A 26469-nucleotide genomic window follows, 5' to 3' on the forward strand; every position below is an offset into this window, starting at 1 on the left:
TTATATTATAAAATGTCACATTGTTCTGTTGTGGTGTCATAATCTGTCAGATATGTTGGGGTATTTAGTCTAGTTGTAGCACTATAAATATTTTAATTAAAATTTTTGTGAGGTAGCAAAGTGCCTCCCTGTACCTGATTTCTCAATACACTGTGTATGTTATCAGAACACATGTTAAGGAGTACTGTGATTCTTTAATATGCTGTCCAGTTTCTTCCCATTTGTATAATCTTTATTTAGCAGCAAATGTTTTGCACCTTCACATAACACTATGGCCTCAATTCACTAAGCTTTATCAAACACTTTATCAAACGTTTGATAATTTACCTCAGGAGTAAAATCTAATTTTGAATTCACTAAGGTGTTATAGATTTATCTAATGTGTTATCGATAAAACATTCAATAAATCTATAACACCTTAGTGAATTCAAACTTAGATTTTACTCATGAGGTAAATTATCAAACGTTTGATAAAGTGTTTGCTAAAGCTTAGTGAATTGAGGTCTATGAGTGTCAGGTATGAAAGCCACTTTAAAGAATGTGATATTTTCATTGCCCATGGACACCTATCAACTCTGTTATGCTCTTACTGTGCTGTACTTAAGTCTGTAATGTGGGACTATTTTTGTTTGTATCGCAGAGCAGAAATGTAAAACGTATGCTGCTATATAGGAATTATGCAAAATTAAAAAAAATGGAACTCTCAACTGACTAAAAGTTCAGGGAAGGATAAGAGCCCTACTTACATACACTAAGGACATGGAAACACTTGTATGACGATGCTAAACTCAAGGATTTTAAAAGTGAATTAAAAATTTACAAAACATAGAAAGGAAAACAGGTGGGAAGTTTATTTTATCGGTTAGTATAGGTGTGCATGCACTTTGTTTACAAAATATATGTTTGATTGAAGTTCACCTTAACAACAGTACTGATAAAATCAGGATAAACAGGTTACTGACAGCTTAATTTACCATGAAAGAGACAATTGATGGCGCATCCTCCTTCATTGTGACAGAAATAGCGCATCCTGTGGGTCATGTGATCATCTGTGAGCATCTCAGACATGGTGTCTACAGCAAGTAGGCGTGTTGGGGGTGTGCGTGTCATTGGCTCCACAATAGAGTTGACTGCTTACTAGTGCCATAGTTAGTAAAACGTCTAATATTCAGACCATGAACTAAGGTAAATCAGCACTATATTACTTTTTACCGATGGTTCTCAGGTTGCCCCACCCTCAAAATGTGTGGATGCCCCCAATGTTGGGTATTGGTATTTCAGATGGGCAATGGCAAGGATTTTTGGCCGTACTATTCACAACACTATTCCATGCTATTCACAATATCTAAATTACTTGTGATTGTTCGTATGTAAAAATTCCACCATGCTGAGGTACAAAATCACATACTGACCTCATAAGAGGAAAGCCTCTGGATCCTACGAAGCTTCCCATGGTGGCATCTAGTCCCCCATAGAGATGGCCCGAATGGTTCGACTGCAAACTTATTTGCGCAAACTTTGGTGGTTCGCGTTCGCGAACAAAGCAAACTTTATGGCGGTTGGACCCGCCTCCTACATCATTAGGGTCAACTTTGACCCTGTAAATCACAGTCAGCAGGCACATTGTAGCCAATCCGGCTACACTCCCTCCTGGAGGACCCCCCCCCCCCCCCTTATAAAAGGCAGGCAGCGTCAGGCATTTACTCACTCGTGTGCCTGAAGTAATTAGAGAAGAGAGAGCTGCTGCAGACTCTCATAGGGAAAGCTTAGTTAGCCTCTTGCAGGCTTGTTAGCTTGCTCCTTGCTGATTCTTATTGCTAAAAAAAAGCACCCCTCAACAGCTCTTTTGAGAGCTAATCTTGTTCTTGTGATCTATTTTTTTTTTGTGTGGCCCACTTGCATTATATACAGCCCTGTCAGTCAGTCGCAGCTGGCCTTTGGCCCTTGGTGGTAATTCCTACTGTGCCACTGCCAGGCCCAGCACATTCAGTGACTACCTGTGTGTGTGATAGGCAGCTGCACATTTGTAATACCCATCACTGCATATCCCTACCTATTTAGTGCACCCACCTACCTACGTGAGCGCACGCAGTGTCACTGCACCTGTTCATGGTACCTGTGTGTGTGTGTGTGTGTGTGAGACAGCTGCACATTGTATTGATACCAGCCACTCACTGCATACCTGTTCACTGTACCTGTGTGACTGCACATTGTATTAGTCAAGTCAGTGCATACCTTTCACTTCATTCCCCCAATATGGGCAAAACAGGCAGAGCCAGAGGCAGGCCACCCGGCAGGTCTGTTTGAACACCTCATCTTCCTCAGCTTCCGCACGGAAGCGTGACATATCTTCCTCCTCCCACTTAACACTCAGTCGGCCGCCACCACCAAAGTGCCATCACCCCAGCACTCAGCGGTGTGGAAATTTTTGTGTGTGTCTGCCTCAGATGAGAGCAATGACATCTGTACTCTCAGTGTGAAACAGTACTCTAATTACACTCCCTGATTGATGTATACAAATTCAAGATGTTTTAAAGCACTTTAGGCCTTCAATTTAGCATGCAATGTGATTTCTGCCCTTAAAACGCTGCTGTGCGTCAAATCCAGATTTTTTCCTGGGACTTTTGGCATCTATCCCACTCTGCCCCCCTCCAGGTGTTAGACCCTTTGAAACATCCTTTCCATCACTCTTCTGGCCAGCATAAAAGTTTCTAGTTTTCAAAGTTCGCATCCCCATTAAAGTCTATCGCGGTTTGCAAAACTTTTGCAGAAGTTTGCGTTCGAGGTTCGCAAACCGAAAATCGGAGGTTCGAGCCATCTCTAGTCCCCCGCTGCAGGACCCTCCATAGATTACTGACAAGTGCTTGTCGGCAATCTGGTTGTGGCCAGGCTCCTCTTTAAGTGTGAGCGCTGCCATACTGCACCTGTGCTAGTGTGGCCGCGCCTGAGCAACTTATCCATGGCTCATGCAAGAAGAGCAGCGCAGCGCCCTGACCAGCTGGAGGGTCAGCGAGTGGCAATAGGAGACCAGAGGATGCCGTGGGAAGCCTCATTGGGTTCCAGACGCTTCCCTCTCCTTAGGTATGTGATTCTTCTCTTTAAAGAGAATCTGTAACACCCCCGCCCCCCCCCCCCCCCCCACACACACACACGCAGTAGAGCGGACATGATCAGGCTTGACTATTTTCAACTGATCCGATCGGAAAGGCACTACTTCGCCTGCACAGAATTGTAGTAGGTAAATACTTACCTTGCTGATGTTAGGGAGCTGTCAGCTCTGGATCCCTGAGGGTAAACAGGAAAGGGAAGCCTCATTAGGATCCAGAGGCTTCTGCCCCCCTCCTATCCCCCAGGTAAGTATCTCCCGAGGGGAGGGGTTTGGTTACAGATTGTCTACTCTTGAAATGACTGGTAATGCGATTGTTCAGGATCATCTGGGCCCATCCCCTTATCTGTTTTCATCCAACTCCGCGCTTACCGTAATCGCAACACATGGATGGAAACATCAGAAAGCATAGTCCAGCCTTTCTCAACCTTTCTATCCTGGAGGAACCCTGCAAATAACTTTTTGATCCCAAGGAACCCCTGCAAACAATGTTTTGATTTCGAGGAACCCCTGCAGTTATTTTGCAGTAGGCGTGGTTTTTAAAAGTATGTGTGGCTGTTTATTTCACTACCCACTATTACACTGCCACTCATTATACCGTCTCCTGACCCCCCAAATTAGTGCTTCTTGTTACAGTACGACCAATTATAGTGTGCTCTATATACTTCTACCACGATGGGGGAAAATGCCAAGGAACCCCTGCAGAGTACTCAAGGAACCCTGGTTGAGGAAGCCTGGCATAGTCTCTGCACTCATGATGTTCCTCCAGGTCACATTCACTGTACATGGCTGAATATGCAACCTGCAACGCAAGTACAGAAGAGGCCTTAAAATGGCACGTGGAACTCATCGCTATTAAATGAATATAATGCAAAGTATCATTTGCCTGAGCATTGAAAACACATAAACACAATGTTTAATTAATCTTTTACAATGTGTTGTACTGAGATGACTGTATTGTTTTTCATTCAACTGAGGGTAGAATTTCCCTTGAAAGCATTCCTTTTGGCTCCCTAAACTGACTATTACTCAGCAATGTGTTCAGCCTGGGTCTGGGGACCTGAGTCACAGACTTGGGTCAGCGGGGAATGAAGTCAGGAGTGATTCAGCTTCTTGTACAGCGACAATGCTAAAGTCTAGCTGGGAAGAGGAAGATGACATGTTCTGTGTGGCAATTATTTCATGGCCTTTAATATAAAAGATGAGGTGTGCAGGTTACAAACATTTACTGACTGGATGATTATTTATGGCTTTATTGCATGTCATTTTCCAGAGAAGTAATTATCGTGTGCTGTTTATTTAGATAAAAAAAGTTTGAAGTCATTTATACCAGTGATAATATTGCATTATGTTTCCTGTCTTCCGCATTATATTATTTGCATTATACAGCACAGAAGTCATAAAATCCACGTGGGAATACCTAGCAGGCTTCTGTTCCAGCATTCCACTTATCTGTACTGAAACGTGAGCCAATGTCATTACATCACTGACTCAATAGGATGCTTAGAAGTGTAGCATAGTTAAAGAGGAACTGTAGTGACATATAGTAGAATGCAGAAAATTATTCAGTAGACCCATTTTTATGTTAAATATCCTGGTTTCAATAAAGATCGTTCAAAAATGCCCGATAACGATAATTTGAACAATAATCGTTTGTTAAAAAATAACGAACTATTGTTTTTTTTGAACGAACGATTATTATCGTTCAATTCAGCTGATCCAACCCGGTGGATTTTTTCAACAGATAATCGTTTAGTCATTATGTGTACATAGATCGTCCGATAACTTTCATCTGTGATGTTGTGCGCATGTTTGTAGTTCCGGAAGTTTCTTTACTCCGCACTCAAAAAGTAACGTGGTTTTCCTGTATAAAAATTAAACCCCTTGAACGAACGTATACACGAATGTTATATAACGTACTTCCCACTAATCTAAATAATGAAAACTCAGAAATCGTTATATTTGTAAAAATTCATCTGTATGTGTGTACTACGTCGTCCGATATATTTTTGCGTCACTTCCGTTTGCACACGCATACATTATCAGTCGTCGTTCAGTACTTTCTTCTAAAATCGTTCACATATGAACAAAGTCGTTCGTTAAGGACAACTAATCATGTTTCATTTTAATATCGTGCGTACTTCACAGATCGTTCGTTGGGACCGAGCTTTATCGGACGTGTATACGAACCTTAAGCCTTTTCTGTTTATTATGCAGAATTCTCTCCACCAGAGCATTCTGGGAGACCAAAGATCTTTTCTACTGGCTTTAGAACTCTCAGCAAACGAGCACTCCACAACCAGTGCTAAAGATTTCAGAATGTAAATCGGGGAGAGGAGAGATTTTACAATGGGCAAACACTGACTAAATCCTCCATGATAAAACCCCTGAGTCCCTGCGTAGCGCTGTCTCAGTGTAACTGGGTCTGTGCTTTTTGCTACTGCGCATGTGCGCAGCACGGACCCGCACAGCAGTTGGGACTGGAGGACGGGGCCAGTGAGCCAGGCGGGCATGTGCGCGGCCGTCCAGGTGCATGCACGAGCTACGGGTGCAAGCGAGCGGCGGGTGTGGCGAGTGCCTGCACGGGTGCGGCAGGTGCGCACGCATGCGAAGTTAAAAAAACAGACCTAGAGCCCGTTTTTAAACGGGCTTGGGTCTACTAGTCATTTATAAATGAATACTGTGGAAAAAATTATCAATTTTATTCATTACGTTATTTGACTGCAGTTCCTTTTTAAAATTGGCAAGCTCTGTTACTAAGTGCCCGCTTGGAATCAGGAAAGCATTTGTAACTGGGGCTGGCTAGTTATCGGTTTGCATTTATTTATTTATTTTTTATGTAGCTCCAACATCTTCCACAGCGCTATACAGTGTATATTGTCTTGTCACTAACTGTCCTTCACAGGGGCTCACAATCTAATCACTACCATAGTCCTATGTCTATGTGTGTATCGTGTAGTGCATGTATCATAGTCTAGGGACAATTTAGGGGGAAACCAATTAACTTATCTGTATGTTTTTGGGGATGTGGGAGGAAACCAGATGGCCCGGGGACAAACCCATGCAGATACAGGGAGAATATACAAACTCCTTGCAGACGTTGACCTGGCTAGGAAACCAATCGGGGACCCTGCGCTGCAAGGCGAGAGCGCTAACCACTACACCACCGTGCTGCCCCCAAAATGCACAACATTATTAAACTGGACTTTGTGTCTAGGACTCAGGGTCCTTTAATGCTGCTGGGAACCATGAGTTTTTTCGGCAGATAGATGGCTCGATAGATAATTTCCGACAGGTCCAATCTGATTTAAATCGTTTTAACTGATCGATTTTCTAATAGAAGTAGATGGAAATCGCTCATAAAAAACAATGGGAAAAAATGAACTGAAAATCGATCGGAAAGTAAATCTGCCCAAAAGAACTCATTGTGTATTCCAAGCAGAACACTGCATCCATTGTGGTCCGTCGCAATGGCCAATATAATCGCATTGCAATAAGGTGCAATAAAACTTCAGTGGTACATTCATATGGGTGCATCAGCAGTGCAGTGCTGCGAAACCCATCAGAATGACGAGCAGCATGCTGTCCACTTACTGGACAATGTGCTCATTTACAGTGGATATATTGTATTGGGGGGGGGGGGGGGGGACTGTGTGGCTGATATGGTGGTGAAACCCCTCCCATGGTGTGATGTCATGAGCATAGTCCTAACAGTTTGTTGTCTGTGAACCTCGTTGCATTATGGGAAATAACGGCTTTTTCAAACTGCCAAGCAAGCCGTACCTCCCACTGTGAATAGAACTCTCAGTAAATGAACATTCCGCAGAGATCACCTGGCAGAACTAAATATGTCACCAGCAGTGATACATTTCAGAATGTAAATCAGGGAGAGTAAAGATTTTACAATGGGCAAACACTGACTAAATAATCTATAAATTAATATCAAACCAAACCTGCTACCAGTCTCATATGACAACTGGCCAATCATAGCAGCTTAAAGTTGACCTTAACTCTTGCACAGGACAGAAGTAAAGCATAGAGAAATGCACCCTGTATGTATTTAGAGAGTTTAGCCTGTCTAATTCTCCTTAATCTGCGACTAATCACAATTGTAATTTGATCTCTCAACTGTGTCAGCTGGCTACCTTGGCAGAGCAGCTAATTTGTAAACACAGGCTGTTAACCCTATCTCTGCTTCTGTGAAAGCAGGAAGTAGACACACTGCAGATTTATTGCAGGATTTGTATTAGCTTTAACAAAGAAGTGTTTTTTGTTTAAAGTTTAGTATGCTGCTGCTTATTTAGATCTGAGAGGAAGTTCTGAGTCTGGGTCCGCTTTAAGCATTTAACTATTGCTCTACAAGTTGCTATACCCAGCCACACACAGAACTGTTAGAAGTGAACAGGTGGTAAAGAGGTAGTAGAGAGTAATGGCAACTATACTGTCCTGAAAATCCCTTTACACATACCTGGTCTTTCTGTTAATGGTTACTCAGCAACCTTTAATTCATTAGCATGGGAATGACCACAAATAGCCCATAGGGTGCGTCGCTATTGACGAGTCCTCCTTCAGCATTGAGAGTCACTGTAATAGAAATGTTTCTGCTTAGAGGAATGTCACCTATGAAAAGGTCTGTGTATGTGTCTGTCAGCTGACCTGGCCCACTTTGCGTCAGAGCTCAGCTAATGGTATTTGCTCACACCTAATGCCAAGATAGCTGCAACAGCAGGCCGGAATGTAAAGCACTGCATTTATTAGATATTTATCTTCTGCCTTGTATGTATCTGAGTTTGTGGGAAAAGTTATAGTGTATATCACCAGTAACCGGATGTCTATATATACCTTTACTTAAAGGACAACCGTAACGAGAGGGATATGAAGGCTGCCATATTTATTTCCTTTTAGGCTGCTTTCACAGTAAGACGTTACAGGCGCACGTTAGAGCAGCCTGTAACGCAGCTTAACTCACAGCAATGAAAACTAAATGGGCTGTTCACAGTGCCCACGTTGCGTTACATTGTAGCGCTGCACGTCAAGTTACAGTACTGCATGCAGTACGTTATACGAGGCTAAGCCACGTTAGACTGTTTGCATATTCTCAGTGATGTTGGAGGAGGATGTCTCCCCTCCTCCTCCGCGGCCAGCCACATGGCTAATTAATATTCACTGCACTGTGTGACGTTCAGTGTTTACTTCCTGGAGCGGCCGCTCTGTGCAGCGATTGGCTGGCGGGACCACATGATGCGGATCATGTGGTCTCCGCATCGCATAGCACAAAAAAGGCACACCAAGAGCTGCATAACGCAGCTCTAGGTAGCGTCCTCCTCCAACACCACCAGGCGTTGCGTTAGGGGCACGTTATACGACCTACAACGTCCCCTAAAACGCAATGTCCTGGTGGGAAAGAGGCCTTAAACAACACCAGTTGCCTGCCAATCCTGCTGATCCTCTGCCTACAATACTTATAGCCATGGACCCTGAACAAGCATGCAGCAGATCAGATGTTTCTGACATTATTGTCAGATCTGATTCTGGTGTTCAGACACTACTGCAGCCAAATAGATCAGCAGGGCTGACAGGCAAATGGTATTGTTTAAAAGGAAATAAATATGGCAGCCTCCATATCCCTCTCACGTCAGTTGTCCTTTAACAACTTGTGTTACAAGAATGCTCAGAGGTGTACGAATAGGAAATGCAGAGGTGGCGACTTCACCAGGACCCCGTGACCCGAGGATTCCACATGGGGCCCTCTTCAGTCACTGACAAGCCTGCCTCTTCCTGTTTGAAAATTGGACTTTAGCAAAAACTCTGATTTTTTTTTTTTAAAGAAGTGATTATGGGGACCAGGAGGAATGAGAAGGAGAAAACGGACAACACACAGAGTTATGTGGATCCAGCATAAACATACCTCTGTGCTTCCCTTATTTATGTATTTGTTGTATTTATAAAGCTCCAACATATTACGCAGCGCTGGACATTAGTTTAGGTCACAGACAATATTTAGGGGTGACATACAGCAATATGACAATACAGGAATACAAGAAAAAACAGATCACGCAGCACAGTATGAGTACAAGGTAATGCTTAGGCAGCTTTGTCTCGGGTGTGCTTACTGGGCCCTTTTCAGCTAGCAATCGCGGAAAGGAAAACCCAAGCGATTGCGATTTTTCATCAATTGCACAATCGCAGGTAAAATCGCTACAAAAAGCGATCGCAATTTACTGAGAATCGAATCACGATAGTAGAAAATACTTTTCACGATTCCTATGCGGAAGTAGCAACCGTAGCGGTTCACAAATCGCTAGCGTTTTGCATTTTGAAGCAAACGCTGTTAGTGGAAAAGGTTCCTAAAGGGCACCTGAAGTAAGTGGGATGGGGAGGCAGCCATATTTAATACCTTTTTAAACCATGCCAGTTGCCTGGCAGCCCTGCTGATTCTCTGCCTCTAAGGGTCCGTTTCCACTATCGCGAATCCGCATGCGTTGCCCGCATGCGGATTCGCACAGTCAGTACAAGTGGATGGGACTGTTTCCACTTGTGCGTTTCCCCGCACGTTTTTCTGTGCAGAAAAAATCTGCAGGGTAGGGCCCTCAGAATTCGCCTGCGTGTGGAATGCAGGCGAATCGCACGCAATGTATTTAATAGGGAAATCGCATGCGTTTTCCCCATGCGTTTTTTGCCGCGATTTCGCATAGGTATTAATGTTAATTTACACAGGCAGTGACATGGTTAAATTCGCATACAGCCTTACCTATGCAAAATCGCATGCGAAATCGCGGCAAAAAACGCATGCAGAATCGTACCCGCATGCGATTTGCCTGCGGTGATTCGCCGGCGATTCCGCAACGCTATAGTGGAAACGGGCCCTAATACTTCTAGCCATAGACCCTGAGCAAGCATGCAGCAGATCAGGTGTTTCTGACATTTTTGTCAAGTCTGACAAGATTGGCCCCATACTTGATTCTGGTGTGTTTCAGACACTACTGCAGCCAAAGAGGTCAGCAGGACTACCAGGAAACTAGTATTGTTATAGGCCGGGAGCACACATGGCAGAAACGCTTGCGGAGCGGGAAACGCTGCGTTTTATGCAGTAATGTTAGTCTATGGCATGCACAAGTACCAGCGTTGCAGTTGCGATTTACAGTATGCGTTCTGCAGACGCTGGTAGTGTTGCATAATATGCAGGCTGGCTGCCAAAACGCACATAATGAAAGTCTATGATAACTCATATGAATTGCTTTTTTCATGCTTTTTTTAATGCGGTTTTCATTAAAAAGTAAGGATCTGTGATGTTTCCACTTCCTGTTGTCTTCCTAGTGCATTAAAAAAACTCATTCAAAGCGATATGCGTTTTCTATTAGCAAAATGCAAACGCATTAAAACGCACGCAAAATGCATGAAAAACGCATCTGCGTAAAGAAGCACAAACGCAAAACGCAGCAAAAACGCAACAGCAAACGCACCATCTGAAAAAGCTACTTTTTCAGGCTATGTCATATGTGAACCCAGCCTTAAAGGGAAGGTCCAAGCAAAATAAAAAAATGAGTTTCACTTACCTGGGGCTTCTACCAGCCCCATGCAGCCATCCTGTGCCCTCATAGTCAATCACTGCTGCTCCAGTCCCCCGCTGGCAGCTTGCCGATCTCGGAGGTCGGCGGGCCGCATTGCGTACATTTTTACGCATTCACGCTAACCACGAATGCCTAAAAGTGTATGTGTTAATGTTCCTGCACTAGCTGTAATGCGTAAAAATGTACGCAATGCGGCCCGCCGACCTCCGAGATCGGCAAGCTGCCAGCGGGGGACTGGAGCAGCAGTGAGTGACAATGAGGGCACACGATGGCTGCATGGGGCTGGTAGAAGCCCCAGGTAAGTGAAACTCATTTTTTTATTTTGCTTGGACCTTCCCTTTAAAGGAAATACATATGGCAGCCTCCATATTCTCCTCACTTCAGTTGTCCTTTAAGTCAAGTTAAAGTGCAGCACTGCCTGTTAGCCATGTAGGTGCTTCTCATCTCACACCTAAATTGAGCAATACAAATTTAAGCCGTGTGATGATGGACTTCGTCCAACTGCTGGCATTCTTGCATCAATTTTTCTAGTGAGCTGGACAGAGAAGAATTAATATTGCAGAACAGTGCATACCATCAGCTTACCTGATTGATTATTCAGTGCTACACCCAGGAACCACCTTCTGCTAATTTTACAGTCATCACATATTTATCTTCTAATTATATAGAATCAAAGGTGTGATCCAATCAAAACATTCCTCTTACCTGGCAGATACTGGAGGATGTGACAGAAGACAGAAAAGGGCAGTCAGACTGAGCATCTAACTTGAAAACAGAAACTCTCTCCATCTGTCACATGCTGCCACCACATTTAGGATAGGTTTTCCTGAACTCCTAATACCAGTGATATGTGATCCTAAAAGGACAAAATCTAGAGAACTATCCATGTTTCCAGGAATTAATAGTAAAAAGTTCTTCCGGGCAGGGGCGTAACTAGAAATTACTGGGCCCCCCTGCGAAACTTTGGATGGGGCCCCCCCAACTGTCATTGCTGGAGAGGGAAGCACTGATAGTAGCCCGAGGCGAGGGAGAGGGGGAGTCGGGCCCACGGCCCTGCTGCTGTTTGTGCATACTGCTCCCCCTTCCTGTGCTGCGCTCCCTCCACAGTGGCTCTGATATATGTACTCCTGTTGTGAGGAACAACAATTTAGACTACCTGGCAATTTTGTAAATTCGTAGCTGGCTTCAGACTGTATTACAAGTATCATTTTTTAATAACATTAAATTGTAAAAACACTGGTGCAGCACCCATCTAGGCACTATATATGTTTGGCGATTTTCTTTTTTTTTTTTTTTTTTCTTTTTTTTTTAACTAAAGCAGTATTTCCTTGTATTAATGAAAGCATCTGCATAATTCTGCGCTCTGCCTTGATGCAGTTGTGCAAAGTGACACCCCAGTGATGACATGCCAGCTATTATATGCTCGTTGATGGTCAATAAGATGTGAATGATTCCGAGGTGATGCAGAATTATGCAGGCTTTGTATGCAAATATATGCCATTTGATGCAAATGGATCAATCACATTTCACCTTGCTGGCGCCTGGCCTGGCAGCTGATTGAGTTCTAACCATGCGGAGTACACTGGGACTTATGAGGTCATTGGCTGTGACTGGCATTCCAATTAAAACTACAAGCTTCATGTTGATTGGTGGGTTCATGAAGCTAGCCCCTCCCCACACATGCCAGTGCTTAAAAATGTGACAGTTACAGCATAAATAACTTAGCACCGAAGGAGGCAAGTTTATGTTTTCCTCAGTAGTCTGTTCCCATAGTTTCAATGTAAGTCCTCATCTTCTCTTGGCAACTTTATATTCAACTTGCATATATTTGTTTATTTGGCTTTGAAACCTTTCACCTTGTGGGATTATGTGTCAGGAAGTAAACAGTGCTAATTATGGCTGGAACAATTGAGTGTTTCTGCCACAACTGGGTAATGTCAAACTATGAGGAACTGTTGTGCAATACAACAAACATTTATTGTGTATCATGCTATGTTAAGAACGATTGTTTACTGTATCTTTATGTAGCCTTTTTGATTAGCACACATGCTACATATATATCGGGGAAGAGGGAGACTTAAAGGTAACCTGAAGCGAGGAAAATAATTTAAAATATACACATGACGTAGCTGCAAATGAATATTACATGCTAACCTCAACGCCAGTCCCTCTCAGAAGCTCACCATTTTCTTCTTACAGTGATCCCTTCCAGTTCTGACAATATTTTGTCAGAACTGAAATATACCAGTTGCTGTCAGTTATATATCAGCAGCTGTCCGTTACAACTGAATGCGCAAGGTAGTGCCCATGTTTCCCTATTGCTCAAGTGGGTGATATTACAGTTTAACAATGTGCTGTCCAGGAAGCTGTTATGGGGTAGAGGCCATTTTTAAAATGGAGGACAGAGAAATCCATTGATCACAGTTGACAAACAGAATGCAGGAGAGGAGAAAGATATTGAGGAGTAGACTGATTGAGGAGTAGACTGCATAGGAGGTAAGGGTATGACCTGTGTATGGTTATTTTGACTTTTTATTTTCAGTTCAGGCTCTCTTTAAAGAGGAGCTGTCAGCCATACTATCTCAGAAAAAAACAAACCACATGTATAAGTAGATAAATACTTGCTCTCAGGGCTGTGGAGTCGGAGTTGGAGTTGAGGAGTCGGAGTCGGGGCAATTTTGGGCACCCGGAGTCTTTGTCGGGAGTCGGATGATTTTTGTACAAAATCCACAGCCCTGTTAAGTATTAGACTAAGGAGTCAGAGTCGAGGAGTCTGAGTCGGAGCCATTTTGGGTACCCGGAGTTGGAGTTGGAGTCGTGGTTTCATAAACCGAGGAGTCTGAGTTTTTTGTACCAACTCCACAGCCCTGCTTGCTCTACTTACATAACATATGTATTGCACTGTCCACGTTTTGATTATAGTGATTTTTCTATAGTAAAAAAGAGAAAATCCTTCTTAGGATTCTCCATTTTAACGGTGTCTATCTTGAAGCCAATCCTGATGTCATCTCCTCCCTTAAGGCTTCCATACACTGGTCAATTGCCACCAGATCGACCAACAGATAGATCCCTCTCTGATCGGATCTGATCAGAGAGGGATCTATTAGTTGCCGCCTGCCTCGATGCCCCCAAGCCTGCCTCCTTTGGTGCCCCCCCAGCCGGCCGGCAACAATGATATCACCTGTCCACCGGCGCGATTCTCGGGTCCGTGCTGTCCCTTTCTCCGGCAGGTCTTCTCCTCCTCTTCACTTCTTGTCCCATCCTGTGACAAGCGGAAATTCAAGAGAGCTGTACGCACGGTGGCGTAGTGGTTAGCTCTCTCGCCTTGCAGCGCTGGGTCCCTGGTTCGAATCCCAGCCAGGGCACTATCTGCAAAGAGTTTGTATGTTCTCTCCGTGTCTGCGTGGGTTTCCTCTGGGCACTCCGGTTTCCTCCCACATCCCAAAAACATACAGATAAGTTAATTGGCTCCCCCTAAAATTGGCCCTAGACTACAGTACTTACACTACATAATATTAACATATGGCAATGGTAGGGATTAGATTGTGAGCTCCTTTGAGGGACAGTTAGTGACGAGATATATATATAAATATATATATATATATATATATATATATATATATATATATATATATATACACACATTGTACAGCACTGCGTAATATGTCGGCGCTATATAAATACTAAATAATAGTAATAGTGATTTTTAACTTTTGGATTGCCTGGTTAGCATCCTCATTACTTGTTTACCAAATAGAAATAAAGAAATCTTTGAACTTTTTAATCTTTATTTAATTTAAAGGTTTTACTCTATGTGGTGCATCTTTAGTTTGTAGAGTGGCTGATGCTTGTTTGAATTTACTGCGAAATCATCCCCCAAAGCCATTAATTCTGCCTCCGGAGATTGTTGGAGGATTGCTGGTTGAGTGTGGACATAGTGGGGGAGTGTCAGGGTGCTCACCTGAGGTGTTATGGTAATTTAATTCCACAGTCTGGTGACTATAGCCTATATGGAGGTGGTGGACACTGTGCCATGATAGAATCACACATTTGGCTTTTTTATATATCTTTTACATGTGATGTGTTGGCCCTACAAGAAAGAGTGACAAGGAAGTGGGATGAGTACACCATTGGTGAAAGTGGACTTGAACTGTTTTGGTGGCCTGTGTCAGATTATTCCTGCGCTTTGAAGAGGCTCTGAGCGCTGCTCATTTGGTTTTGTGTGTTTGAGCTAACCTATTATCATCAGGTTGTTTTGAGTGCGCATCACATATTAACTTTGTAACATTTCTTATCCAGGAGCGCTAACCTTTAATATTTAATGTTATAGGCTAGAACAGGCATGGGCAAACTTGGCCCTCCAGCTGTTAAGGAACTACAAGTCCCACAATGCATTGCAGGAGTCTGACAGCCACAGTCATGACTCATAAAGGCAAATGCATTGTGGGACTTGTAGTTCTGTAACAGCTGGAGGGCCGAGTTTGCCCATGCCTGGGCTAGAAGGTTGTTTTTTTATAGACCTACATATGCACAGAGGGAGATACTGGTTGTTTGACAGTAGGAAGCACCCATTATTTACCACAATGCGGCAAGGTTCACAGACAGGAAACTGTCAGGACCTAGGTGCTGACATCACACTGTGGGAGGGGTTTTACCACAGTATCAGCCATACAGACCCCTCCTGATGATCTATTTGAGAAAAGGTAAAGATTTCTCATGGAAAAGGAGGTATCAGCTACTGATTGGGATGAAGGTCAATCCTTGGTTACAGTTCCTCTGTAAGGATTCATTGCAGTAACTCTTTTATCTGGGAGATGCTTTACTAAATACATCCAGTAATTCTAGTTTATGGAGTAATTCTCCATTCCTAAACTGCCTGTCCTCTGTATATTTTCACAGACAAGGAGGTCTCTATTATGCCAACATTTATATCAGCTTAGGAAGCACACAGAGCCACCGATTCATGGAAAAGCTCTTTTACAAATATTAATAATGATGTGGCTATTTATTCTGGCACACAAGAGAACCTGTCTGGCTCCTGAATGTAACACCCACCCCAGTGTAATTGCCTTAGTCTTATTTATGCTACTATTGTGTTATTGCCTTTGTCTTATTTATGCTGCTGTTATTATTTTGGTAAAGCAATAGCTTCACTATCCCAAAGAAAAAACAAAACTCTGTGAAATTACTTCTAAAAAGTTCAAGTGATTTTACCAACTATAATACTGTAATAGGTAGCCGAAGGTGTCTCCCTCCCCCCCCCTACAAATAGGTAGCCCTCCAGTAAAGGTAGGTAGTCCAAGGTGCACGCCCAGTATAGGTAGCCAAAGTGACCCCTCCAGTATAGATAGCCAAGGTTCCCCTCCAGTATAGGTAGTCAAGGTTCCCCTCCCACCAGTATAGGTAGTCAAGGTTCCTCTCCCCCAGTGTAGGTAGCCACCCCCAGCATAGGTAGCCAAGGTGTCCCCCAGTATAGATAGCCAAGGTTCCCCTCCCACCAGTATAGGTAGTCAAGGTTCCTCTCCCCCCAGCATAGGTAGCCAAGGTGTCCCCCGGTATAGATAGCCAAGGTTCCCCTCCCCCCAGCATAGGTAGCCACCCCCAGCATAGGTAGCCAAGGTGTCCCCCGGTATAGATAGCCAAGGTTCCCCTCCCCCCAGCATAGGTAGCCACCCCCAGCATAGGTAGCCAAGGTGTCCCCCGGTATAGATAGCCAAGGTTCCCCTCCCCCCAGCATAGGTAGCCACCCCCAGCATAGGTAGCCAAGGTGTCCCCCGGTATAGATAGCCAAGGTTCCCCTCCCCCCAGCATAGGTAGCCACCCCCAGCATAGGTAGCCAAGGTGTCCCCCAGTATAGATAGCCAAGGTTCCCCTCCCACCAGTATAGGTAGCCACCCCCAGCATAGGTAGCCAAGGTGTCCCCCAGTATAGATAGCCAAGGTTCCCCTCCCACCAGTATAGGTATCCACCCCCAGCATAGGTAGCCAAGGTGTCCCCCGGTATAGATAGCCAAGGTTCCCCTCCCACCAGTATAGGTAGTCAAGGTTCCCCTCCCCCAGTATAGGTAGCCACCCCCAGCATAGGTAGCCAAGGTGTCCCCCGGTATAGATAGCCAAGGTTCCCTTCCCACCAGTATAGGTAGTCAAGGTTCCCCTCCCCCAGTATAGGTAGCCACCCCCAGCATCGGTAGCCAAGGTGTCCCCCGGTATAGATAGCCAAGGTTCCCTTCCCACCAGTATAGGTAGTCAAGGTTCCCCTCCCCCAGTATAGGTAGCCACCCCCAGCATCGGTAGCCAAGGTGTCCCCCAGTATAGATAGCCAAGGTTCCCCTCCCCCAGTATAGGTAGCCACCCCCAGCATAGGTAGCCAAGGTGTCACCCAGTATAGATATCCACCTCCAGTATAGGCAGCCAAAGGTTTTATTTTTAACATGCTGAAGCAAGTTTAAAGATGTATGGGCTATTTCCCCTTTAAGATAGTTATGATGCCCAATGTGGCTGTTTCTCACCTGCTCATAATTTCCAATTTGTCCATTTTGTATTAAGCTATGACTAAGGAGCTATACGATACGAATGACCTTTTTGTGCTGTTGTCCATATTTGTTGCAATACAGATTGGACTTACAGTGAAGCGGAGATTCCACATAACTACAGCATGAATAGTGTTGCAAAGTAGTTTTATGTATCTCCTTCCATAGTTTCTGAATGAAGCAGATCAGTAGAATGCATTATCACCTTATCTTATCTGCATATGTCTGCTTGTATGTACATAACCTCCTTGTGAAGACAGCTGAGTTTGCTTTCACCTTCCCTGATTCACACAGGTCAAGTCATGTAGCAGGCAGGCTGGGGGAGGGCATTACACCATACCACATGGTAGAAGATTGAAGATGAGGAGGCTAGGCACTCATATAGTACTTATATACGTTTGCCATGGACTATACAACCATCACTATATACACTAGTTGCATCTGTTACCTGCACTCTTCCCCCCCCCTCCACTGCTCAGACATAAACATGAATATCTGGCCAAGCCAAGCAGTTATGCCCTGAAGGTGAGGAAGTCATGAAGTCTACAGGTTGCCTTCATTCAGGCCTGATACAGCCTTGCACAGCACAGAGCGTGTTATTAAAAACACATAATCCAAGATTACTGACAATTAAAGGTCTATGTCCACATTATCATTAGTTCCAGAGCTGATTCAGAGATAAAGGCTGCTGCATACTATGCAGATTGCTGTAAAACCTTCTTATAAGTTGTCCCATTGTTTTTCTAAAATGGACCTGAACTCTTGCACAGGACAGAAAGAAAAAGAGAAATGCACCCTGTATGTATTTAGAGAGTTTAGAGTTTGTCTAATTCCCCCACATCTGTAATTAATCACTAGTGTAATTTGATTTGTCAGCTGGCTGCCTCGGCAGAGCAGCTAATTTGTAAGCACAGGATGTTCACCCTATGTCTGCTTCCATGAAAGCAGGAAGTAAACACACTGCAGAGTTATTGCAGGATTTGCATCAGCTGTAACAAATAAATGTTTTTCTTTAAAGGTTATTATGATGCTGCTTATCTTTTAGAGCAGAGAGGAAGTTCTGAGTTCAGGTCCACTTTGAAGGGATAGACGGCTTCACCAAAGTGTAATGAAGCTGTGACATTTTATCATGTCCATTTTACCACTTAATTTAGGGGGTCTCTGTCACTACTGAACATTTTCACAGTGAGCTCCAGCTTCCATTTAAGGGGGCTCTTTAAGGAATTAAAGGAAAACTTAAGTCAGGAAAAAAAAATTATATTTACTCACCCGGGGCATCCCTCAGCCCCCCGAAGCTGGATGGTGCCCTCGCAGCCCCGCTCCGATCGTCCTATCCCCACCGGCGACTACTTCCAGGTTCGGCGGGCTGAGGGATGCCCCGGGTGAGTAAATATAATTTTTTTTTTCCTGACTTAAGTTTTCCTTTAAAATACTTTTCTTTTATGAGAGATATGCAGATTGTGAAGTGGGCCACATGTATACATCCATTTTTTTATGTTAATTTGTATTTATTTATTTGCCAGTAGGGATGTTATGCATGTAGTTGGCAGGGAAATGTGCATAGATTAAAGCTTTATTGCACCTGTTGTGGACAGTGCCACTTGATAAAGCTAAATTACTTTATCGAGTGGAACTGTAAGGCTGGTTTCACACCAGGACGTTATGGTCGCATAACGTGCCCCTAACGCAACGCCTGGGGCTCTCTAATGTGGACGTCAGAGTGAGCCGCGTTGTGCAGCTCACTCTGGCGTCCGTGATGCCGTGATGCGTACTCTTGAACTCATGCAGCATCACGTGGTCCCGCCCGGCCAATCGCCGCACAGAGCGGCCGCTCCAGGAAGTAAACACTGCACGTCACTGAGTGCAGTGAATATTAGCCATGTGCCCGGCCGCTCTCCGCTCCTCCCCAACATTACTGGGCATGTGCAAGCAGTCTAACGCGGCTCTGCCGCTTATGAGGTACTGCATGAGGTACGTTGTCTAATGGCGCAGCGTTACTAAGTAACGCAACGTGGGCACTGTGAACAGCCCATTGATTTTTCATTGCTGTGCGGTGGGGTGCGTTACAGGCTGCTTGTGCGGTGGGGTGCGTTACAGGCTGCTCTAACGTGCGCCTGTAACGTTCCACTGTGAAACCAGCCTAAATGTAATGGCAGTCCAGAGGCGGGACAAGGTACTCCAGCACCCAAGGCTGAGACACCAAAGTGTGCCCCTCCATTCCTGCCACCCCAGCCGTCACACACTGATTGCGATTAGACTAAGAGGTGCCACAGGGCCCACAACCTCCCCAACACCTTAATATCTAGTTATCTGGCTTGCAGTCACTGCTATGTATCCCCTTTTCTTATTTCTTTCTGCTTCAAACACAATTAGGAATGACAGCTGAATGAATTGTGCGCCCCCTCCTACACTGCGCCCTGAGGCTGGAGCCTCTCCAGCCTATGCCTCGGCCCGGCCCTGAATGGCACATACGCAGTTACGCACCTGCCAACAATCTGTCCAACTATCTTCCAAACTTGTCTCTTGGAAGATAAGTTGGGCATGTGTACAGCTGACAATCAACCAGATGACCAACTGAAAACAGGTTGTTTGCCAGATCCAACCGGTGGATCAATCTGACCAACTATTAGGCAGGCTGGAATGTGTGTACAAGTCTTTTGAACAACTTTATTGTTTTTGAATGTGGACATGTTGTGAACGTGTCATTTAGCTTGCACGCATAGGGCTTGATTTACAAAACGGTGCTAACTTTAGCACTGGCCCTTAGCACGTCTAAACTCAGTTGAAATGTGAGAAGTAGTGATCGTGCGCAAAGTACCGCGCGCAAAGTTTTGCGCGCCCACTGCACAGAGCACAGGGCGCTCCGTGCGAAGTGCCCATTAAAGCCTATGAGACTTAGCGCGCGCATAGAACTTTGCGCGCGTAAAACTTTGCGCGCAAAACTTTGCGCGCGGTCTGATTGAGAAATCCGGTGCTAACCTACTTAGCACCCTAGTTAACGCGCCTTAAGACTTTAGACGTGCTAAGTAGGTTAGCACCTCTTAGTAAATCAAGCCCATAGTATTTAAGTGAGTTGGTTATTTAGTTGGTTGGCGTGTGTGTACGTACTTTTCAGATAAACAACTTGTGTTGTTGGTCATGTTGTGTGGTTGGTTGTGCATTAAAGGGAAGGACTCCGCACCACATGCAAGTGATTGACAGTGGCGCTTGAGCAGGCGCTGTAGAAGACGACCTCACAAGGTCATTTTCTGCAGCAGAAGGGACCAGGAGCCAGCGGCTGAGTGCAGAGCTGCAGCAAGGGACATATCAGCTGCTAGGGGCTGGAGGAAGTAAATTACTTTTTTCCCCCTTTCCCAGGAGAAATCTTTACCTTTTCTCAAATAGATCATCGGGGGGTCTGTATGGCTGATATTGTGGTGAAACCCTCCAACAGTGTGATGTCATGACCGTGGTCTTGACAGTTTGCTGTCTGTGAACCTTGATGCATTGTGGGAAATAAAGGCTTTTTCCAACTGCTAAGCAAGCAATTTCTCCCTCTGTGCGTAGAACTCTCAGTATTGAACAATCTGTACAGATCACTTGGCAGAACTAAAGATATCACCACCAGTGATAAACTTTAGAATGAAAATCGGGGAGAGGGAAGATTTTACAATGGGCAAACACTGACTAAATCATCTATAAATGAATATTGTAAAAAATATGCAATTGTATTCAATATGTTATTTTCACTACAGTTCTTCTTTAATCTGCTTGTCTCCGTTCCAGGAAGCGGTCTGTTTTAATGTGTAGTATGAACCTAGCCTTACACTGCTCTTATCAGAAAATGTAGACCTTAAACATATACAGTATGTTGATATACGTGCTGACAGGTAGTGAAAGATTATTTTGATCTCACAAGTACACATATCTAACGACAATCTCTTTTTATGCACTATAGGAAGAAGTCAAGTAAAGAATACACAAGATGAGTGGATCACCACGGTATGTAGCCTGCACTCTACCTGAGGGCGTAGAAAAATGTCAAGCAAGTTCATGTATTATTACTATTAATCATTTTTGTAGCACTGGCACATCTTTACAACATGCATTGAACAATTTACAGTACATACACACCCTCAACATCGGCCTTTTAGGCTCTCACAACTTTTCTTGTGAAACACCTAAAAAAATCTCTTGCTATTGTTCAAGCAGCTGATAAGACTGACAAGAAATCAATTCAACATTTGGATTGACTTCTTATCAGTCTTATCAGCTGCTTGAACAATAGCAAGAGATTTTTTTAGGTGTTTCACAAGAAAAGTTGTGAAAGCCGCATCTACACACGTAGATGCGGCCGCGATGCTCCTTATCAATCGAGCCGCTGATGCGGCTCGATTGATAAGATCCAACAGGATGGATCTTGCTTCCGCCGATTCCCTGCTCGCTCCCCGCGAGGGGACAATGGCAGGGTATCGAGCGGAAGATAAGCGGCGCCGGCGGGGACGAGCGGGGAATCGTATGCGGCGCGCGAGCGGGGACACGGCGGGCACGCGGAAGAGGCGATCCGGCGGCTAATCGAGCCGCCGGATCGCAGCCTCATCTACGTGTGTAGATGAGGCTTAAAGGTGCGTACACACTGAGTACTAAATACAACGAAGGGTCTGCCGAACCCTCCCGCTGGGTGGTCTTTAGCTGACAGTATGCGCGTGTGTACGCGCTGTCGGCGGACTGATAAGGCTGTTTCTGAACAATCCGCTCAGCAGGGCAGCTGGTGATAATGGGCCTTGGGCAGTACAAAGTACAAATCCGGCCCTGAGGCTAGGAACTCGTCTCTACAGCCACTTCGCCTCAAACTGTTGTGCAAGGAGTTATGATCCTTGCGGGAGATAGTAATTGTGTGTAGGTATGCTCCTGAGCTCTGCACCTTCCAGTCCTTCATTTACCTGCTATTGATTCCCCCCACTCATAACTAGTGTTGCCTTTCAAATCTGGTCAAATTAGGCCCAGTGAAAATGGATCTGATTACCGGTCGATCAGATCCGTTTTCACCCCGTCGCCATTCAGCTGCTTCCGTTCCGTTTCCACACATCCCCCTCAAACCCCCAAAGTGGATTTTGCTGGCTAGAATGGTCCGTTTCTACTCTGGTGTGAAACAGAGTAACCAGGCAGCTCAGGGTGACTCAGAACCACTAGGAAAGTATATGGGGCCAAAAGAGACCGAAAAGCCCTCCTACTGAAAAAGCAATGCTTTAACGTTCGTTTTCTCATTGCCCCCAATGCAGTGCTTCAGCTTCCATATCCGTTCCGCTGGGCTCAGCGGTCTGGAAAGATTGCTGGAGCACCAAATTTGCAGTCCCTTCAGCGGACTGATCAGACCCATTCTAAAAGACCAATGTAAACGGATCCATAGGTTAACATTGGATCTGTTCGCATCCGTTAGTCCGTTCCTGGATATTAACGGAACAGATCCTGTTTCTCCTGCCAGTGTATACTGGGCCTTATGCCTGTCCATACCACTTCAGCATCATTACTTGTGCCACGGAGCTGCATTCCACGCCGTGCTTCACGTGACACTTCCTCTTTCCTCTCTGTACCTCTCTTTCCTCTCTGTACCTCTCTTTTATTATTATTATTGATTTATAACCTCTTTCAACCATTTCCAGTTAACTATTGCATATTATGCTCCATCACTTTTAAGATTAAGAGTCATCTTCTCTTCTTGCATCATAATTTGTATTGGCTATGTAGGCAGGTTTGTCATTTGCTCTACCTGTATATTGTTCAGTCTTGCATAATATGTTGGTAATTACAATTTTGTGGATAATCTCAATTTCACGTCAGTTACGCAACATTACGCTCACGGAATCAACAAGTGTATTTTTGCCTCACATGCGTGCCACCTGTCTGCTGAGTAGTGATGAGAAAATATGGCCATTTTCCTTTCTCCATCATTTTTGTGAAATTGTCACATTTTCACGCAGATGAAATTATAGGCAAAATATATGGACATAAGAAAAAACACATTTTTGCCAACAGAATTGGGAATAAGAGAACATATTTTCAAGAAAGGTCTCTTTTTTTTTTTTTGGTGAGAAAAAAAGAGTCCTTGTGAATTATACCTTATAATTCTGATTACCGGTATATGCTTAATTAATTTTGCCAAACTCATCACTAACGACCATTGTTGCAAGTGTGTACAGGCCTTAGGCCTGGGATGCACGGGTGGAGTGCCTGTGATTTCTGAAAGTGCAAAAGTCTGCCATATTACAGCGATTCCCAGAGCGATCACCATATCACCCTGCATCCCTTCAATGCGGTGCTCCCAGATTGCACCAAAAATGCTGCAGCCCAATCGCCAGCGTTGCAGTGTAGCCGCACTCATAAAGTTATACTGCTATATCGCTTTGCCAATCGCTGGCAATTGTTAAATGCTACTAAAGTGCTGCTAATGGGTCCCAGGCCTGAAATCTTTGCTTTCATGAAAAAATGTAAAATACATACCTGTATATATAAAATGTACATTTCTCCCAGAGTAAAATGTACAATAAACTACTTTGTTCCCTATGTTGCTGTCACTTACAGTAAGTAATAAAAAGATGACAGATCTGACAGGTTTTGGATTAGTCCATCCCTTCATGGGGGATTTTCAGTATTACTTTTATTCTTTACAAAAGCACTCCCTGGGAAAGATCTATATCAGGGATCCCCAAACGTTTTGGGTCGAGGGCCGGGTCAACATACTTCAGACTGCTGGGGGGGCGGAGTATACATAAGATGATGTAGAAGTCTTTGCGAGCCAGACAGTGAAGCATACCCAGGTGACAACCTGCAGTCCAATTGGACAGCAGTGTCACCTGATGTGGAATTTGATTGGAAACCAGCGAAATTACTTCTTTCTGGCTTCCATGTGGATGGGTGGTGCCAGCACTGCTATTCCAGATGCAGACAACCGCCGGGCGGATCGCTGGAAACCAGTCTTATCACGCGAACGATAGTCCGTATACACGTCTGATTCCGCGTGCGAACGACTGAACGACGGGACGTTCAAACGACCCGTCGTTCGCAAAAATCCGACGTGTGTATGGGCCTTAAGTAATACATTTTCTGTGTGTGGGGGGGAGGGGGTGGTAAAAAAGCCTCAGGGGGCCACATTCGGCCCGCGAGCCTAAAAGCTCGTACACACATCATACTAAAGCCAACGACGGGTCCATCGGCACCTCCCGCTGGGCGGGTTTTTCAGTAGACAGTACAGCGTGTGTACAGTCTGTCGGCGGAGTTGTTTCAGAAACAGCCTTATCAGTCCGCCGACAGACTGTACACAAGCTGTACTGTCTGCTGAAAACCCGCCCAGCAGGAGGTGCCGACGGACCCGTCGTTGGCTTCAGTATGACGTGTGTACGAGCCTTTAGTTTGAGGACCACTGATCTATATAAAGATACCAGGAAGCCTTCCTACTCCTTGTTTTCTCATTATTTTGGCAATTGGACTGAGGAACTCAAGTTCAGTAAGTGTTTTTTTAAATAAATAAATAACTGAGAATCTCCCATGAGGAGATGGAATAGTTCAATAACTAACAGATATGTCAGATTTTCAAGTGACGGCAAAAAAAAAAGGTAATTTATAGTTCTTTTTACTATGGGATAAATGTACATGTATATGTATGTATTTTAATTGTTTACGTTTTTTATGATAATGGCCCTTTAAGTCCATATTTCAGTAATGGGTGGAAACAATTGTTTAGCGTGCTATGCTGTGTGCTTTCTCTTTCCTTATAACAGCTGACCACAGCCTAGTCCATGCGGTGTAACCATTAACCACGTATCACAATGCCGTATTTCCAGCAGCTTATGGTATTGTTTGCTTCCACTGCTTGTTTTTATTGTGTGTTCCATCTCTGCTTTATTGTTTCTGCAAGGAAAACCGATAAAACACTATCCAATGAAGCAATTGTGTTATTGTGCCTATAGGCCTGTTATCTGGCCTGTCACCTGGGTGCGAGCTCCCTGCTGGGCGTGATAAGCGCAGCACATGCATTACACTGAGAGGAAGGAGTGGTGCCCGAGCAGCGCACAGGCCAAACCGCCCAGGCTGGATTCTTTTTGGTCCATTTAAGACAATGCTTCCAGTTTATTGAGTGATGAAGTCTCTTACTAACACATTAATGGGCAGGGGGGATGGGGAAGTCGGTTATATCAGAGGGAAAGAAAACTGGAAATTCAACAGGAAAATTGCAATATGTGTTTAAGCGTGTGATGATATTCTAAGAACAGATAGATATCGGTAGACTGAATCACTAACTGGTCTCTTATGCTGGGAATACACGATAAGATTTTCAGCAGATTTTCTGTCAAATCGATTTTCTGATCATTTTTTCTAATCGATTTCCATTCACTTCGATGAGAAATCGATCAGGAAAATGATTGATAATGAGATCGGACCTGTCGGAAATTATCTATCGAACCATCTATCTGCCCAAAAATCTCATGGTGTATTCCCAGCAGGGTAGAGATGACTGTGCTATTATTATTATTGCTCGATCATCAGGGCCAGTTTTAGGAACAATGGGGCCCCAGGGCAAAATAAACCCAGGGAGGGACCCCCCTGACAGACCCTCCCACTCCCCCCGACCATAAAGATACATTAGGGTCCGTTTGTTGCAGCCATATTTCCCCACAGGACCCCTGAACCAGCTGCTTCCCCTCCTCAACCACCCCCGAGCTTAACTATGATCCCCAGGGCCCCTGCAATGTATGACAGGGTAACAACTGGCCTGTCCTGGTGGGCATGCTTCTCTGTGAGATGCTACTCTTTTAAAGATGTGGATGGGGAGCACAATTAAGTTGGTGGGGAGACTCCTTGGGGGGGGCCCTATAGGCTCTGGGGCCCTGGGGCAATTGCCCCCTTTGCCTCTATGGTAGTGCTGGCCCTCTCCATCATCCAGATCTGTGGTACTACACAGAGCACAGTGTAGACAATAGTGGGTAATAAATATATTTAATGCATAGTTTATGTTCATAGTTTAAGATTAGGTACTTATACGATAGGGACACAAATGCATATATAGTTAATGCATAGTATAATAGAAAGATCCAGAAATAACATATAATAGGGATTGGAGAGGTGCCAATCTGTTTGAGGTAGGTAGTCATGATGAATAAATATCACATTTTTCTGACTTGATGCAAATTTGGTTGCAGTTTGTATGCAGATAGAAGACGGACCAGTCAGATGCAGTTACAGCTGATTTTGATTGGTCCATTTTCCATCTGCATACATATTGCAAC

General features: G+C 44.4%; 1 protein-coding gene and 1 long non-coding RNA gene across 2 annotated transcripts in view; one reads left to right on the forward strand and one right to left on the reverse strand.

Moving 5' to 3' along the window:
• Positions 1 to 7689, reverse strand: part of LOC137521670 (uncharacterized) — a 62112-nt gene extending 54423 nt beyond the window's left edge. Inside the window, exon 1 of the long non-coding RNA XR_011022175.1 lies at positions 7575 to 7689. This is a non-coding gene — a long non-coding RNA (uncharacterized lncRNA). The remainder of the gene's footprint in view (positions 1 to 7574) is intronic.
• EPS8L1 (EPS8 signaling adaptor L1) overlaps positions 1 to 26469 on the forward strand; it is a 152356-nt gene that overhangs the window by 26138 nt on the left and 99749 nt on the right. The window contains exon 2 of the mRNA XM_068241242.1: positions 21144 to 21187. Coding sequence (XP_068097343.1) covers positions 21171 to 21187 — 17 coding nt within the window. The 5' untranslated portion in view covers positions 21144 to 21170. The remainder of the gene's footprint in view (positions 1 to 21143; positions 21188 to 26469) is intronic.

The sequence above is a fragment of the Hyperolius riggenbachi genome, chromosome 6 (assembly GCF_040937935.1).
Source record: "Hyperolius riggenbachi isolate aHypRig1 chromosome 6, aHypRig1.pri, whole genome shotgun sequence".
NCBI classification, from domain to species: domain Eukaryota; kingdom Metazoa; phylum Chordata; class Amphibia; order Anura; family Hyperoliidae; genus Hyperolius; species Hyperolius riggenbachi.